Source organism: Mastigoproctus giganteus, chromosome 10 (assembly GCF_048544385.1).
Source record: "Mastigoproctus giganteus isolate SK-2022 chromosome 10, ASM4854438v1, whole genome shotgun sequence".
NCBI lineage: Eukaryota > Metazoa > Arthropoda > Arachnida > Uropygi > Thelyphonidae > Mastigoproctus > Mastigoproctus giganteus.
In genome coordinates, this window is record NC_143584.1 from 218832943 (window position 1) to 218847876 (window position 14934).

General features: G+C 36.9%; 1 protein-coding gene across 1 annotated transcript in view; it reads right to left on the reverse strand.

The window, feature by feature from the left end:
• The window catches only part of LOC150079940 (ankyrin repeat and BTB/POZ domain-containing protein 2), a 166696-nt gene that overhangs the window by 16253 nt on the left and 135509 nt on the right, over positions 1-14934 (reverse strand). The window contains exons 7-12 of the mRNA XM_090382457.1: positions 14357-14615; positions 12047-12148; positions 8348-8453; positions 6855-7126; positions 6530-6707; positions 1836-2014 (exon numbers count right to left, since the gene is read on the reverse strand). Of these exons, the coding sequence (XP_090238583.1) occupies positions 1836-2014; positions 6530-6707; positions 6855-7126; positions 8348-8453; positions 12047-12148; positions 14357-14615 (1096 nt within the window). The remainder of the gene's footprint in view (positions 1-1835; positions 2015-6529; positions 6708-6854; positions 7127-8347; positions 8454-12046; positions 12149-14356; positions 14616-14934) is intronic.

A 14934-nucleotide genomic window follows, 5' to 3' on the forward strand; every position in this document is an offset into this window, starting at 1 on the left:
CCCAGTGTAACGTATCAACTCTGTGGTACCACACTGACAGTGGTAAAGAATGAAAAGGACCTGGGGGCAATGTGCAGGCAGATATGAAGTTTTCTGAGGAGTGCAGATGGTCTGCAAGAGTAGCTCATGGTGTCATGTGAATGATATACAGGAATTTTTCTAGCAGGGATAAGGAGGTGATTATCCCCTTGTATAAGGCAATGGTCAGGCCACATTTTGAGTACTGTATTCAGGTCTGGAGGCCTCATTTCAAGAAGGACGTAGAGCTGCTGGAACGAGTACAGAGAAGGGCAACAAGATTAGTGAATGGAACAAAGGGGTGCTCTTACAAAGAAAGGCTTAAGTTTTGCAAATTACAGTGTCTAGAGACTAGGCACCTGCGAGGTGATCTGATTGAGTTGTAAAAGCCTTGAATGGTTTGAGATTCTTCCTCTTGTTCATAATAATTGCCTGAGAGGGCATAAATTCAAATTGAGGAAGGACGGTTGTAGGATAGATGTGCGGAAGTTTGCCTTTAGCCAGCAGGTGGTTGATTGCTGGAACAAACTACCATCTGTAATTGTAGAAGTTGATAGCTTAAATAGATTCAAGGTAGAACTTGACAAACATTTGGAGCGAGCGGATGGGTGAAATAAGGGGTTTTTTTTTTTTTTTTTGGCTGATGGAAAGCTATATAAGCTTGCTTTCTTGCATCATGTGCCTTTTCTAATGCTAATTCTTGGAGGGTATGGATGGGTGGGTGAAGTTTGTAGGTTTTTATTTATTTTTTTTTTTTTGGCTGATGCTATATAAGATCTGATTGAGGTGTATAAAGCCTTGAATGGTTTGAGCATGCTCAATGCGGATGGGATTCTTGCTCTTGCTCAGAATAATCGCCTGAGGTGGCATAAATTCAAATTGAGGAAAGACAGTTGTAGGATAGATGCGCAGAAGTTTGCCTTTAGCCAGCGGGTGGTTGATTGGTGGAACAAACTTCAATCTGTCGTTAGCAATATTATGTATGGAACTCCAATGATCTCACATCCACAAGGACTGCCAGATTATCCAGAATTATTTCATGTCTGTGTGTTCTACAGTTGCACATTACTGAATTATATGACATAAGAGTAAAAAAATATGTGGAGGTCCTAAAGTCTTGAAACTTTATTAGACAGTTGGATGGACAACTTGAGTAGTCGAGACCTGCTAATTTTCGTAAAATCGAACAAATGCTAATAATTTATTGTAATTTTTCCTTGTAGAGGATCTGCAATCTCATTATGTATTTAAAATAAACTTTGTGTATTTTTTTTATTTAGGAGAAAAGATGGCTTTTTCCTTCGTCCTCCTTCCATATAATTGCAATTTCAACACCTTCTGAATTATACCTCTACCAGGTGCAGCCGTCCCTGAAGAAAACCCCAGGTAAGAGTATTCTTCTGCCTTAAAATAAAATATATAACATTCTTAAAATTTAATATTCCTTACAAATTTCCAAAAATAACCTATACTACCCTTTTCAAAAAATCCACAAAGTTTATTTTAAATCCATAATGAGACCGCAGATCTTCTACGAGGAAAAATTACAATAAATTATTAGCATTTGTCCGATTTTAAGAAAATTAGTGGGTTTCAACTAAAGTTGCCTTTAGCCAGCGGGTGGTTGATTGCTGGAACAAACAGTCCAACTTACTGAATTATACATGATAAGCACATAACTTATTAGACAAAAAACAATAAACAGAAACATAAAAATAACTATAAAGCATAAATGGAAAGACTGTTAGTGGCAACTCATTAAAAAATATGCCAAGACAAGTGGCAACTGAAAAAATATAATAATAAAATAAACTAACCTTACTATGCCTAAAGATGGTGAAAAGAAGTGGTAGACATTCATCCACAAACTGAGAGCTACAGTCTTCTGGCCAAACTTGTAAAAAATCTTGAAGTAACTGGTCGATTACATTTTCAACCTGAAGTTCGTGTGAAGTGGCTAAAGTGTTCATCCAGCAATGTAAGGTCCATGGCACTCCTGAAAGAAAAATGCATTGTATTTAGCAGAACTATAAAACTCAAAATATTAAACTTCAAAGGAATGGCTATTCCCCAAATTAAACTTTTAAAACAGATATACAAAAAACATGGATAATCCATGAGCTTTGGACCTACATGTTTCTGACCAGTGAGTTAAATGATATACAGGGAAGAGAGGTCAAAAATAGTATCAATGAGTCATTTTTTTATTCTCTTTTTATTTAAATTTTTTTTTATATAAAAAATAATAAAATACTGAATACAGTTCTCTCACAGTTAGCAGACTGATGGAATAGAGGTAACGTTCTGCTTCAAGAAATATATTTAGAACCAGTGATTGGTTCCAAATATATTTATAACCAATCACTGGTTCTAAATATATTTTTTGAACTTGCTATGTCATTCAATTTTCATGAATATTTTATGTTGAACAGTGTCGCCAAAGGCAAATATCTGATATAATAGGCATCCTGGCATCCAAATTCTGAGTAATAGAAATCAATCTACCACCTTACATTATGCAAATTATTCATACTTATAAAAATACAGGTTGCAACCACATCACTTCATTCTTGTTTATCTCCAGTACTCAGGATAGCAAGCAATTGTCATTTAGAAATGATTCTTTGAGATGGCAGGTTGCTGTACAACCTGAAGCCAGGCAGCCACAGGCAGAGGCAGCATGTTGGCTTAATGTGTCATGCAATGTTGCCCTGGCACTATGAAAGCAGTTTCAGGAGACAGGAACCGTTACAACGATGAGCTGGCCAAGGTAGATCAAGGGCTACATCAACCAGAACAGACTTCTATCTGGTTCTAACAGCAAGACAGAGCCTTACAATGTCCTGTCAACTGTCTCTTGAGGTTGCTGCAGCCATAGGTGAAAAAATTTCCAAATAGACTGTGTTAAGAAGGCTCAATTCAAGTGGACTCTATACAAGGAAGCCAGTGGTTTCTATCCCATTAAACTGCATATGGGGGAAACTCTGGAGGCCGCAAGAAAGTACAAAAATAATCTCATTAACCCCAAACCAGTGCAGAGCTCGCTAACATTGGTGCTATGAAGATGTGACTTGGAGCCTGGACAAATGGGGTACAGTTCTGTTCTCTGATTAGTCCTGTTTTAAGCCTACAAACAGATTCTAGATGTTATTTCATCTGGAGACAATGAGGAATGTGGTAGCATCCTTCCAACATCAGAGGAAGTGACACTTATGGTGGAAGTTGTGTTCTCATGTGGGGTGGAATAATGATCAACAGCTGCATCCCTCTTCATTATCTTGATAGGCGTACCATAACTGCACAGAGGTACCAAAAACAGATCGTCGAATCATATGTGCGACTTTTTACGGGTGCGGTTGGCCCAGATTTCCTTTACATGCATGACAATACCACTGCACACAGGCCTTAAGTGGTGGAGGAATATCTTGAAACTGAAGATAGTGGACATAGTGTTTTTGTCAAGCGGTTCCTGTGGTTCCCCACAAATCCACGTTGAGTACTCTGTGATGTATACAACGTTGCAAGGCCAGTCAGTGTGGGTTATGTGTGAGTAGTGTGTTGTTTGTCTGCCCTCTTAGTTACTGGGAAGCACAATCACCACGGAAGGAGCCTTTCAGCATCCGTCCACCGGCATAAGGAGCCGGGCCAGGAAGGTAGAAGGAACACCTGACGGGCTCACTCCCCACTTGCAAAGCTAGAGAGGAGAGAGGCCAAGTTAGAGGAACAGAGTGAGTTGGACAGGAAAGGTAAGAAAAGAGGAAGGAAGCAAGGGTAGGCAGAGCGGAAAGCTACCCCCAGCAGAGGGCCAATTGACCAGATGATCCCACGCCTGTCAGTTGACCAGCGTCAGCAGAGCCCCTTTGATGAGGATTCATCGAGGGTGGTTAAAATCCCGCCTGGGGAGTATCCCAGGCCAGCAAAAGAGCCCAAAAGCATCTAATCCCATGCCGATGGAGAGGCGGCATCAGCAAAGGAGCTTCACAGAGAAGAGGTGAAAGCAGGAATCCCATTGGTTTATTCCCTGCAGAGAGAAGTGTCGGTGTCAGCAAGAATCTCTGGTGGAAACTGTGTCAAGGGAAGTTGAGAGTCACCCGATGAAGTCTTCTAGGAGCAGCAGAGAACATGTTGGAGCATTGCAGGGGAAGATGAAGTTACTGTGGATGGGCAGGAATAAAAAGAAATAATAATAAAAAAAAAAAAAAAAAATGAGGCAGCTCTCGAGTGGCCACATAATAGAAACTTGGTAGTGTGATTGCAATGGTGCATCCTGTGAAGTAGAGAATCATTACTGGGTTTGGTATATCCTTATGGCTGACAAGTTATTTAATTTCTGGTGTGATTGGCAGTGGGGAAGCTAGTCGACAGAATGACTGCGGTAGTCATAGGTGTGCCAGTTGGTGGTTGTGAGTGATAGCAGCGTCTGTTGAAGACCGCGGTGGCATAGGTCGAGAATGCTTTGTAGGCTTCTTCTGATTCCAATACCCTAGCCTCTGGATGGATTGTCGGTGCACTGAGGGCCAGAAGAAGCTGGTTGCGGTGGTCAAGATTAAAATATCCAACAACTGCCATGGCCAGCATAATTACCACACTTAAATCTGATCGAACACGTGTGGGATGCTTTTGAGCATCGCATTGCATGCCGACAGCCAACTCCTTGGTCACTTGGTGAGCTAAGAATGGGATTTGTTGCCACAGAATCTTATAGACACCCTTATATCGAGCATAGTTCACTGCTGTCAGACCTGTTTAGCTGTTGGAGGGGATCATATTAGCATTAGCATTAGCATTAGTAGAGGCATTTGATGCAAGAAAGCAAGCTTATGCAGCATCAGCCAAAAAAAAAAAAAAAAAAAAAAAAAAACCACTTCCACTTCACCCCTCTGTTCGTTCAAAATACCTGTCCAGCTGAGCCTTAAACTTATTTAGGCTATCAACCTCCACCACAAGGGATGGAAGTCTGTTCCACAATATGCTTTACTGGTGTCTTGACCATATATTCAAGCATCTTGTATTGACTTCTGCAATGTGACCTTTTTTGTAATTCTTATACAACCCCTATAAATGTCCCTTATACTTGTCCAAAGTTAGCATTAGCATTAGTTGAGGCATATGATGCAAGAAAGCACCACTGGCTAAAGGCAAACTTCTGCACATCTATTCTACAACTGTCTTTCCTTAGTTTGAATCTATGCCCCCTCAGGTTCTTAATCTCAGCAAGTGGAAGTATCCCATCAGCATTGAGAATGCTCAAACCATTCAAGGCCTTATACACCTCAATCAGATCACTGCGCAAGTGCCTAGTCTCCAGATTCTGCAACTGACAGAATTTATGCCTCGCCTGGTAAGAGAACCCCTTTGTTCCTCTCACCCATCTTGTTGCCCTTCTCTGTACTCATTCTAGCAACTCTACATCCTTCCTAAAATGGGGCCTCCAGACCTGTACGCAGTACGCAAGGTGTGGCCTGACCATTGCCTTATACAAAGGTATAATCACCTCCTTGTCTCTGCTAGCAAAATTCCTATATATCATTGACAAAATTCTATGACCTGCTCTGGCAGCCCGTCTGCACTGCTCAGAGAACTTCATATCCAACTGCACAATTACCCCCAGGTCTTTTTCCTTCTCCACTTCCCTGAGTGTAGTACCACACAGTTGGTACGTTTCTCTTGGGTTACTACTACCTATATGCATTTGTCAATATTAAACTTCAGTTGCCACTTCTCAGCCCATCTACCTAACTTTTCTAGATCCTGTTGCAGTAGCATACTGTCTTTACTATCATTAACAGCCCTGCCAACCTTTGTATCATCTGCAAACTTAGACATTAAGCCTGATATACCTTCATCGATATCATTAATAAATACACAAAACAACAATGGGCCCAGCACCGAACCCTGGAGTACTCCACTAATAACATTAATCCATGTAGAGCAGTGTTCATTGATTACCACTCTCTGCCATCTCTTGCATTGCTAATAGGACACTTTGCAAAGAACTAAGGCATCCAAAATTAAGAAGCAGTATATTGTTCAGGTGCAATTAAACCAAAAAACATGTAAATGAAAAGCACATTAATCAAGAAATGATTGTACATTATATGACCACCAATGGATATTGCAAAAAATGGTGGAAAGGAAAATAATTTTGTGAAAAATCTATTCCTGTACATTCCCAACTTTACATCTAAATTTTATGAAAACTGGAAATTCCAATCTTTAGTTACGAGCAAACACATTTTCTACTTCATAAAAATAGACAAATTTACAGAAATTCTAATAAAGGTACAAAAGAGCTCTTTATCCATCCACGTGGAAACACTAAGTTCAATGTTCTTTCTACATCACTCACATTGACGATTATTATTCGAATTAGCCAGGTTTTTGAAAGAATTTCAAATAAAGGAAATTGTTTGTGTATAAGAGTAGCCAGAACAATATTTCATTTTAGTATTTTAAAGTAGTCTTCTATAAATTTTTATTCACTTATCCTATAAGAGAGGTAAAACTTTACCAATATTTCTGAGATCCAAGGTGATTTCCAAGTGTCCATTTTCAGCACTATGATACATTGCCTCCTGAAGAGATTTCAACTGGGCTTTGGTTAGTTTAATTACTTGGCTTGTATCAGAACTAGAATTACTGCCTCCGCCACCTGACCTATTTAAGTCATCAACACAAACAGACACCACCTGGATGAAAAATAAATAATATTCAAAAATAAATATTTTTATTTAAATAGAAAGGACATATGAAAGAGGCACAACTTATTAACTCCTGAGTTGCATTTCATATTATATTTTGTTGAACATTTAAATTTTTGAATATTTTTTGATTACCTGTAATCTTGAGGCCCGCCTGTCACTTGTCAATTGTGAAGCCCCTTCTGCTAAGATTTCTTCCAAAGATAACACATCTTTACTACTTTTTGACATTGGATGAGATAGGAGCTTGTGAAGAATAGTTCTGTGACCATGTGCTGCTCCCACTGCTATGGCACTGTAACACCCTCTCTGAGCTGCTCCACTGTAGCTCAAGGAATCACGAAATACTGTTGACAAAAAGGGATGTGCTCCATATGAAAGCAATAATTCCACCAACTTTAGTCGACCTAAAATGGCAAAAACATAAAGTAAACTTGAATTAGGTTAAGTGTGAAATATTTAAATTTATATTTACAGAGCACAATTTTTAAAATTGTATTATAAATTCTGAAACAACCTCCCTGCACACTTATTTCCTGAAAATTACAATCTACGGAAATTCAAGTCTAATGTCGATAACTTCTTTCATCTTCTTAACCCTTCAACCCATATGCAGTACTAAGTACTATAAGTTCTAACACCTTTTGTGTTTAGGGGTTTCATAAAAAAAAAATATATATATAACAAATTTCTAGTGTGAAAAAAAAAGGTTGTATGAAAAAATCTGTAGCTATAATTTTCTCATACACAGCACATTACAAGAAAGGAAGGGAAAAATTATATTACAAGAAAAGAAAAGGAGATGTTGATGAATTATGCTGCACCAGTCACAAAAAAAAAAGTATATAAGAAAATATAATATGAGCTTCCCTCCTCACACAGGTAAATATTGACCTTTAATTTCTTCAAGTTCAAAACTTCAGCCTCAACTACCTGTGGAGTTGAGGCTGACAGTAATTCCCATAATCAACAACTCGTTGGCTAAAAGAAAACTTCATACAATCTAGTCTAAAGAGCCTAACAGATTGTGAGGATAATTAGTTTTGTATAATTACAATAAAATTATTAAACAGCTTCTAATAATATAATATAAAAAATAAATCAAAGAACAAAAAAAGAATTTTCCATTCCATAAATTAATTAGAACAACAGTAAAAACTCAAATAAAGCTTAATTTTTAAAAATCGTCACATCAGTTCACTGAAGTGCTCAAAACACCACAAGTACTTTTGTTTGAATGCTCAAGCAGCCTTCACTAATACAGTGAGTCTTTTACTAGCCTTGAAACATACCCAAAATCATGGCATTATTGGCAAACTTCGCTTCTGGGGGAAATATTTTATACCACTGGAGCTGCAACCAGGGCTGATCCATGGATGATATGAGCAAATGCCGCAGGTGGCTGTGTCTAAAACACGGACATTGATCATATCATTAGTTGGCCATATTTAAGTAATTTAGTTGTGAAAGCAATATTAGGTCTTGCCCATACAATAAACATTCCTTCGTCCTTGAACACAATCAGAACACTATGCATCCACCACTAAGTTAAGATTAATAATCTATGGTACTTATGTTATTTATAAATAAATGCACATTAACTATAAAGCTTCATTTACTCCACGAACTATAATACTTGCCAGAAGCTGCTGCTAGCTGTAAGGGTGTTTCTGTAATTTTATCTTCACTTAGTCTTGCGCCTCCCTCCACATTTGCACCTTTCTCCAAAAGTAGCTGAAAATAATAAAAATATAGTAAATATATATCATACAAATATAACTGCTTAATTCTTTAATGTATATATATTGCCGACCGGGCTAGCCGAGTGGGTAAAGTGCCTGCCTGGCAACCCAAAGGTCGCGGGTTCAAATCCCGCCTCGGGCTTGGATCAAAGTACTGCAAAACCTTGGGAGGTGCATTACGGCCACAAAAGCCGATGCGTCAAAAATTACCAAAAAAAAAATGTATATATATTTTTTATATATATACGCTGACCAAGCGTCTCTTCAAGATGTCTGGTCAGCGTGAAGAGGAAAAGACCAAACCCTCCAGCATATGACAGCACGACAAAAGAAATGGCCCTCAGTCCCCAGCAGCTTTCACTCTCCCTCTTACGGCAGCGAGAGGATCAGAGTGGAAGCAGAGGGTGCTAAGAATCTCTGGGTACGACCAGGCTGCCATGCACGGAAACTGAACTTGGCCTGTTATAACATAAGATCACTCATCGGTGAAGACAGGATATTAGAGCTGGAAAAGGAATTAGAAAATGTGAATTGGAATATCATCGGTTTGGCTGAAACAAGAAGAAAAAATGAATCACTTATAAGTTTATCAAATGGAAATCTGCTGTACACCAATGGAAACAGTGAAAGGAGTGAAGGTGGAGTTGGGTTTCTGGTCCATAAAGATTTTAAAAACAACATTTTGGAATTCAAAAGTACATCACCAAGGGTGTCAAGACTAATACTCAAGATTTCTAAGAGGTACAAGCTAAAGATTATATTGATTTATGCACCAACATCAAGCCATGATGATGAAGAGGCTGAAGAAATGTACACCAAATTGAGAGTCTTCTAGATGAGCAGAAAACCCACTACACTATTATTATGGGGGACTTCAATGCTAAGGTTGGAAAAAGGCAAAACAGCACAGAAAGAGGAATTATAGGAAATTTTGGAATTGGTGAAAAAAATAAAAGATGTGAAAGATTGTGGAATTTGCAGAATCTCAAGGACTGTCAGTAATGAACACTTTTTTCAAGAAAAGGGTGGACATGGAAGAGTCCAAATGGATTAACAACTAATGAAATCGACTTCATCCTCACTAACAGAAGATATAGTGTGAATGATGTTACCGTCCTGAATAAGGTAAATGTTGGAAGTGATCACAGAATGGTAAGATGTACACTTGATATAGATGTAGGAAAGGAAAGGAAAAAACTGACTCGAGTAAATAATACAAAGGTCTTTGAGATAACAGAGGAGGAGAAAAAGCAGTATGTACTGGAACTTAAGAACAAGTTTGAGCTTCTGCAGACTGCTCAGGACCAAGATATTGACGAGGAATACTACAACTTTCTGAAAGTGATAAAGCCCAAGAAACCTATAGGGAAAAAGAAATCCAAAGAAGAAAAAATTAGTCAAGAAACACTTGTCACGATGAACCGAAGACGACAAATGAAGAGCAAGAAAAACACTGACAGGGAGAAAATCGAGTATACTCAATTATGCAAAGCCATTAGAAAGAGACTCAGAGAGGACATAAGAAGATTTAACACAAGAAAAGTAGAACAAACACTAAGGGAAAACAAAGGATTTAAACCAGCAGCCATGAGCAGTAATACAGAAAGACAAATGATACCGAAACTGAAGAATAGCGATGGTGTACTTATAAACAGCAGAGAAGGCATAATTCAAATAGCAGAAGACTACTATTTGAAGACTACTATAGAGAATTATACAAGGAGCGAGGGAATGATGCCAGCAGTGGGGAAGACGGATTGCAAAGTAGCAACACATACGACATACCCAATATTCTTTCTGATGAGGTAGAACATGCATTGAAGAAAATGAAGAATCAGAAAGCCCCAGGGGAAGATGAAGTTACTGTAGAGTTTTTAAAATTGGGAGGAAGAGACATAACACAAAACTGGCAAGGCTCTTCACAAAGTGCATTAGAAAAGGTGTGTGACGCCTAAGCAGTGGAATAATGCAATCATAGTTTTGCTGCATAAGAAAGGAGATAAATCAGAAATTGGAAATTATAGACCAATTAGCTTGTTATCCCACATCTACAAGTTGTTCACAAGGGTCATTACTAACAGATTAGAAAGAATACTTGATGTGAATCAACCGAAAGAGCAAGCTGGCTTTAAGACAGGATTCTCAACTATGGATCACCTTCACGTAATATCACAGCTAATGGAGAAAGCAAATGAATATAAAACACCATTATGCCTGGAATTTGTGGATTATGAAAAGGCATTTGACTCCATACAGCATAAGGCAATGTTTCGGGCACTGGAAAGACAAGGCATTGATACCCCATATATTATGATTTTGAAGAAAATATATGAGAGTGCTACCTCCTTTATTAGGCTAGACAAAGACAGTAGAAAATTTAAAATTGAGAAAGGAGTTCGACAAGGAGACACAATATCTCCGAAGCTGTTTACTGCTGCCCTTGAGGAAGCATTCAGAAGATTAGACTGGTCGCAGAAAGGAGTCAATGTGAACGGAGAGTACCTAAACCATTTACGATTTGCAGATGACATTGTGGTCATAAGCCACGATCCCAAAGAATTAGAGGAAAATCTTAATCAGTTATGCACAGTTAGTAAGGATTTTGGACTAAAGATGAATATGGCTAAAACAAAAGTAATGATGAACAAGTATGCCACAGAAAAGGAAACAATGATTGAAGGAGCAGTAATTGAAAAAGTGGAGTCATATACTTATCTGGGACAAGTTATTAGCTGTAATAATGATAAATGGCTGGAAGTCAAGAGAAGAATAAATTTTGGATGGATAGCATTCAGGAAATATAGTCACATACTGAAGAGCAATATCCCAGTTTGTCTGAAACGTAAAATAATGAACCAATGTATACTCCCCACCATGACTTATGGAAATGAAACTTGGGCACTCACCAAAAGAATGGAAGAGAAGCTGAGAACTACACAGCGAAGAATGGAACGAATTATATTGGGAAACAGACTGTTAGATAAGAAGAGAAACACATGGATTAGGCAGCAAACTCAAGTAAAGGACATTCTTATCAAAACTAAAGAACTAAAATGGTCTTGGGCAGCACACATAGCTCGAAAACATGATGGCAGATGTACTAAGAAAATAACAGAATGGTACCCAAGAGGAGCTAGAAGAAAACCTGGAAGACAACAACGGAGATGGACAGATGAAATTCATGAGTTTGTGAGTAGTAAATGGATGGCCATTGCGCAAAACAGAAGAAACTGGAAAGTTGCTGGAGAGGCCTTCATCCTGTAGTGGATTGAAAATGGCTGATGATGATGATATTTTTTATTTTTTGTATATATATTTTTTTATATTTTGATATTTATCAATATTATAATTATTATATTAAGAATAAAATAAATATCAGGATTTATGACAATATAAATATATTAAAATAACATAATATATTAATTAATTAATGTAAAATTAAAATATAGATTCATTTTTATTAATATATATATTAATTACTTTAAATAAAATATAAATCTTGTAAATAAAATGAAAATTATTTTTAATTTCATTTATATCATGTTATAATGAGTATTTATGTCATTATAAATTATTTCAAGTTACCTTAATCACTGATAAGTGGCCATGAATAGTAGCATAAGTTAAGGCAGTCCAGTGTTGGGTTTCTGGATTGACACAAGGATAAATGGTACTGCATGATGGAGTCTTAAGTGAATAAGAACCAGAAAAACATTAAACAACAAATGGCATTTATACATACATCAATAATAAGAGTGTAATGCAATTGCAAGTGTCCATAGCAAATTGGCAAAGGGGAAGAAAAACAATGAACACTTAACTGTCAATTTTCCCAGAGTTTCTTACGATAAGTCGATAACTTCCATAGCTTGACACTCTCACTGCACGATGTTGATCTCTCAGGTTTCTGCTGATTATGGCTGATGCTGTATAATATATGGTGAAAATGTGAAATGGAAATGACACAAATTACATCACTTCCTAAATTATGCTAATGCAGTCACTAATGTTGATTTGATAGAGTAAATAGCGGGCGTAAGCATAAAATGTTACATCATTATTTCAGACTGAAGTAAAACCGATTGGTAAAGAAAATGCGAGATGGAAATGATGCAAATGATGTCACTTCCTAATGATGCTAACTCAGTCACTAACATTGATTCGGTAGAGCAAGTAGCAGGTGTGGGCATAAAACATTACATCTTTCACAACTTTGGTTCTGGCTGTTCGATTTTTAAATGGTTCTGATTTTCGTCAAAGATGTTTTTACATAAAACATGCTTTATTATATAAGGCTGGGTTACCTAAAATAGGATAATTACTGTCTAGTTTTTAATTAAGCATTTAGGAAATGTAATACTATTAAATAAGACTAAGTTACTTATAATTGGTTAAAGAAAAAACCTGGAAGTCTGTTATCTAAAGTTTGGTTTGTGGTAGTTTTCAGTAATGACACTTTGGTTGACAACAGCTGTCAATCACAATCAGCAGATACCAATGAGAGATCATGCTGTGAGATTGTCAAGCTGTTGACCTAATGTATACAGTTTATGGGAAAGTTGACAATAAAGTTACCATTCTCTCTTTCCTCACCTTTGCCAAAAATATTCTAGAGAGGAAAAACCAATTTTTTTTAGAAAGAAAGTGAAACATTAACAAAAGTATCTTAAAAAGTCTAAAAATTTCAATATTAATTTGAAAATTTAAATTTAAAAAGAATCATAAGAAAAATTAAATTGAAAAATATTATTTATATTATAATAATACAAGATGATCATCTTACATGACAACCAGGGCTCAGAATGCCATTCTGGCCCATCATTGATTATTAAAAATAAGATATTTTATTAATGAGCATTCCATTTCACAAAATTTTCCAGTTCAACTCACAAAAACGCAAATAACTTCAAAAGTAAAAGAGTGTTAAAGACATGAAATTTACAAGTAACATTATTCAGTTCACGAAGTCACCATCTGTTGGCAACCTACAAAACTATGAATGTACTTTTTCAGTATAAGCAGTAAATGAACATGGTGATTTTATGTACCTTAAAACAAAGTTATTTAAAACTACCTGACATGATTTTTCCTAAGCAATTTTGATGTCAAAAAGAACCATCAAAATCTGAGGAAGCTTGCAAAAATGCGAGGGGGGAGGATTGAGATTGTGAACTTTGTGAGTCATGTTTGAACATCAACTATTATGACGAAAGAAATGTTTTCGAACATGCTTCATTTTGCTTAGGTATATTGTGATCATGATGGTGATCATTTTCAACATTTGTGATAAATTAAGTAACATCAATGAATAAAGAATATTGGTGCCTCCGTAGCCAGGTGGGCAGGAGCAGTAGTGCATAGCACACGCTTCTTAATTAGACCGGGGTTTGAGCCTGTGACCACCGGATGCGGAAGGTCAGGGAATGACCACCACATATCCTCAGCCCGAATAAAGGGGTGAGGGTTGGCGTTAGGAAGGGCATCCGGCCGTAAAAATTGCATGCCAAAACAATAAAAGCGCTGACCCCATATAATAATGGGAAAAGGCAAGGACAAAAAAAAAAAAAAAAAAATGAATAAAGAATATTACTTATATATTTTATATCCACAACACTCTTTTACTCAAAGTTATTTACATTTTTATAAGTTCTCATTTAAAATGATAAAACTGTATTTCAAACATACATTTGCTTATTTTATTTTTAGAAAATAAGCAAATATTTCTTAAGTCCAAAAGTAGAGACAATGATCCTTGTTTGTAAAATGAAATACCATGAACATGGCAGTGTTTTACTTATGGTGATACAATACACACATATTATAAACAAAATATCCATTACTGTTAATCTAAATTATTTCATCAAGTAATTTTTCTGAGAGAAAGTAGATGCTCACTTCAATGTCCACATCTGCTCCTGCATCCAACAGTATGTGCACCATTGCCTCATCACCTCGCATACATGCCAACATCAGTGGGGTCAGACCCTGTTCATTCAGTGTATTTACACGAGAAGGAGGCAGCAACTGTAGGGCATGGGGAACTAAATCAGTGCGGCCATAGGTTAACATGCGGAAAGCCAAATCGACTTTTAACAGCCTTGCACATTCAGATTCGTCAGTCCTTTTCCTAGCATATAGTCGCTCATCAGAAGTTCTGAAAATAAAATTAATATCAATCTTCATTCAATACAAAAGAGAAATTCGTATCATAGCAGCTGCTCAATTTAACAAATTGAAGTTTTACCAAATCTCTTTAAATGCTTAAAACCAGAATACAGTAGTTAATAATACTGAAAATGCATAACTAAAATCTAAATTTTAGATTTTAGTTATGCATTTTCAGTATTATCACTAAACCTTACTCAGTTTCTCTAAAACATTAATTTGATCAGAGATGGAACATTCTTCTTGACTAAGCTGCCAGTCATGGCATTCTTTGCATTCCTACTTTATTTTTTCCCCCTTAACTGCAG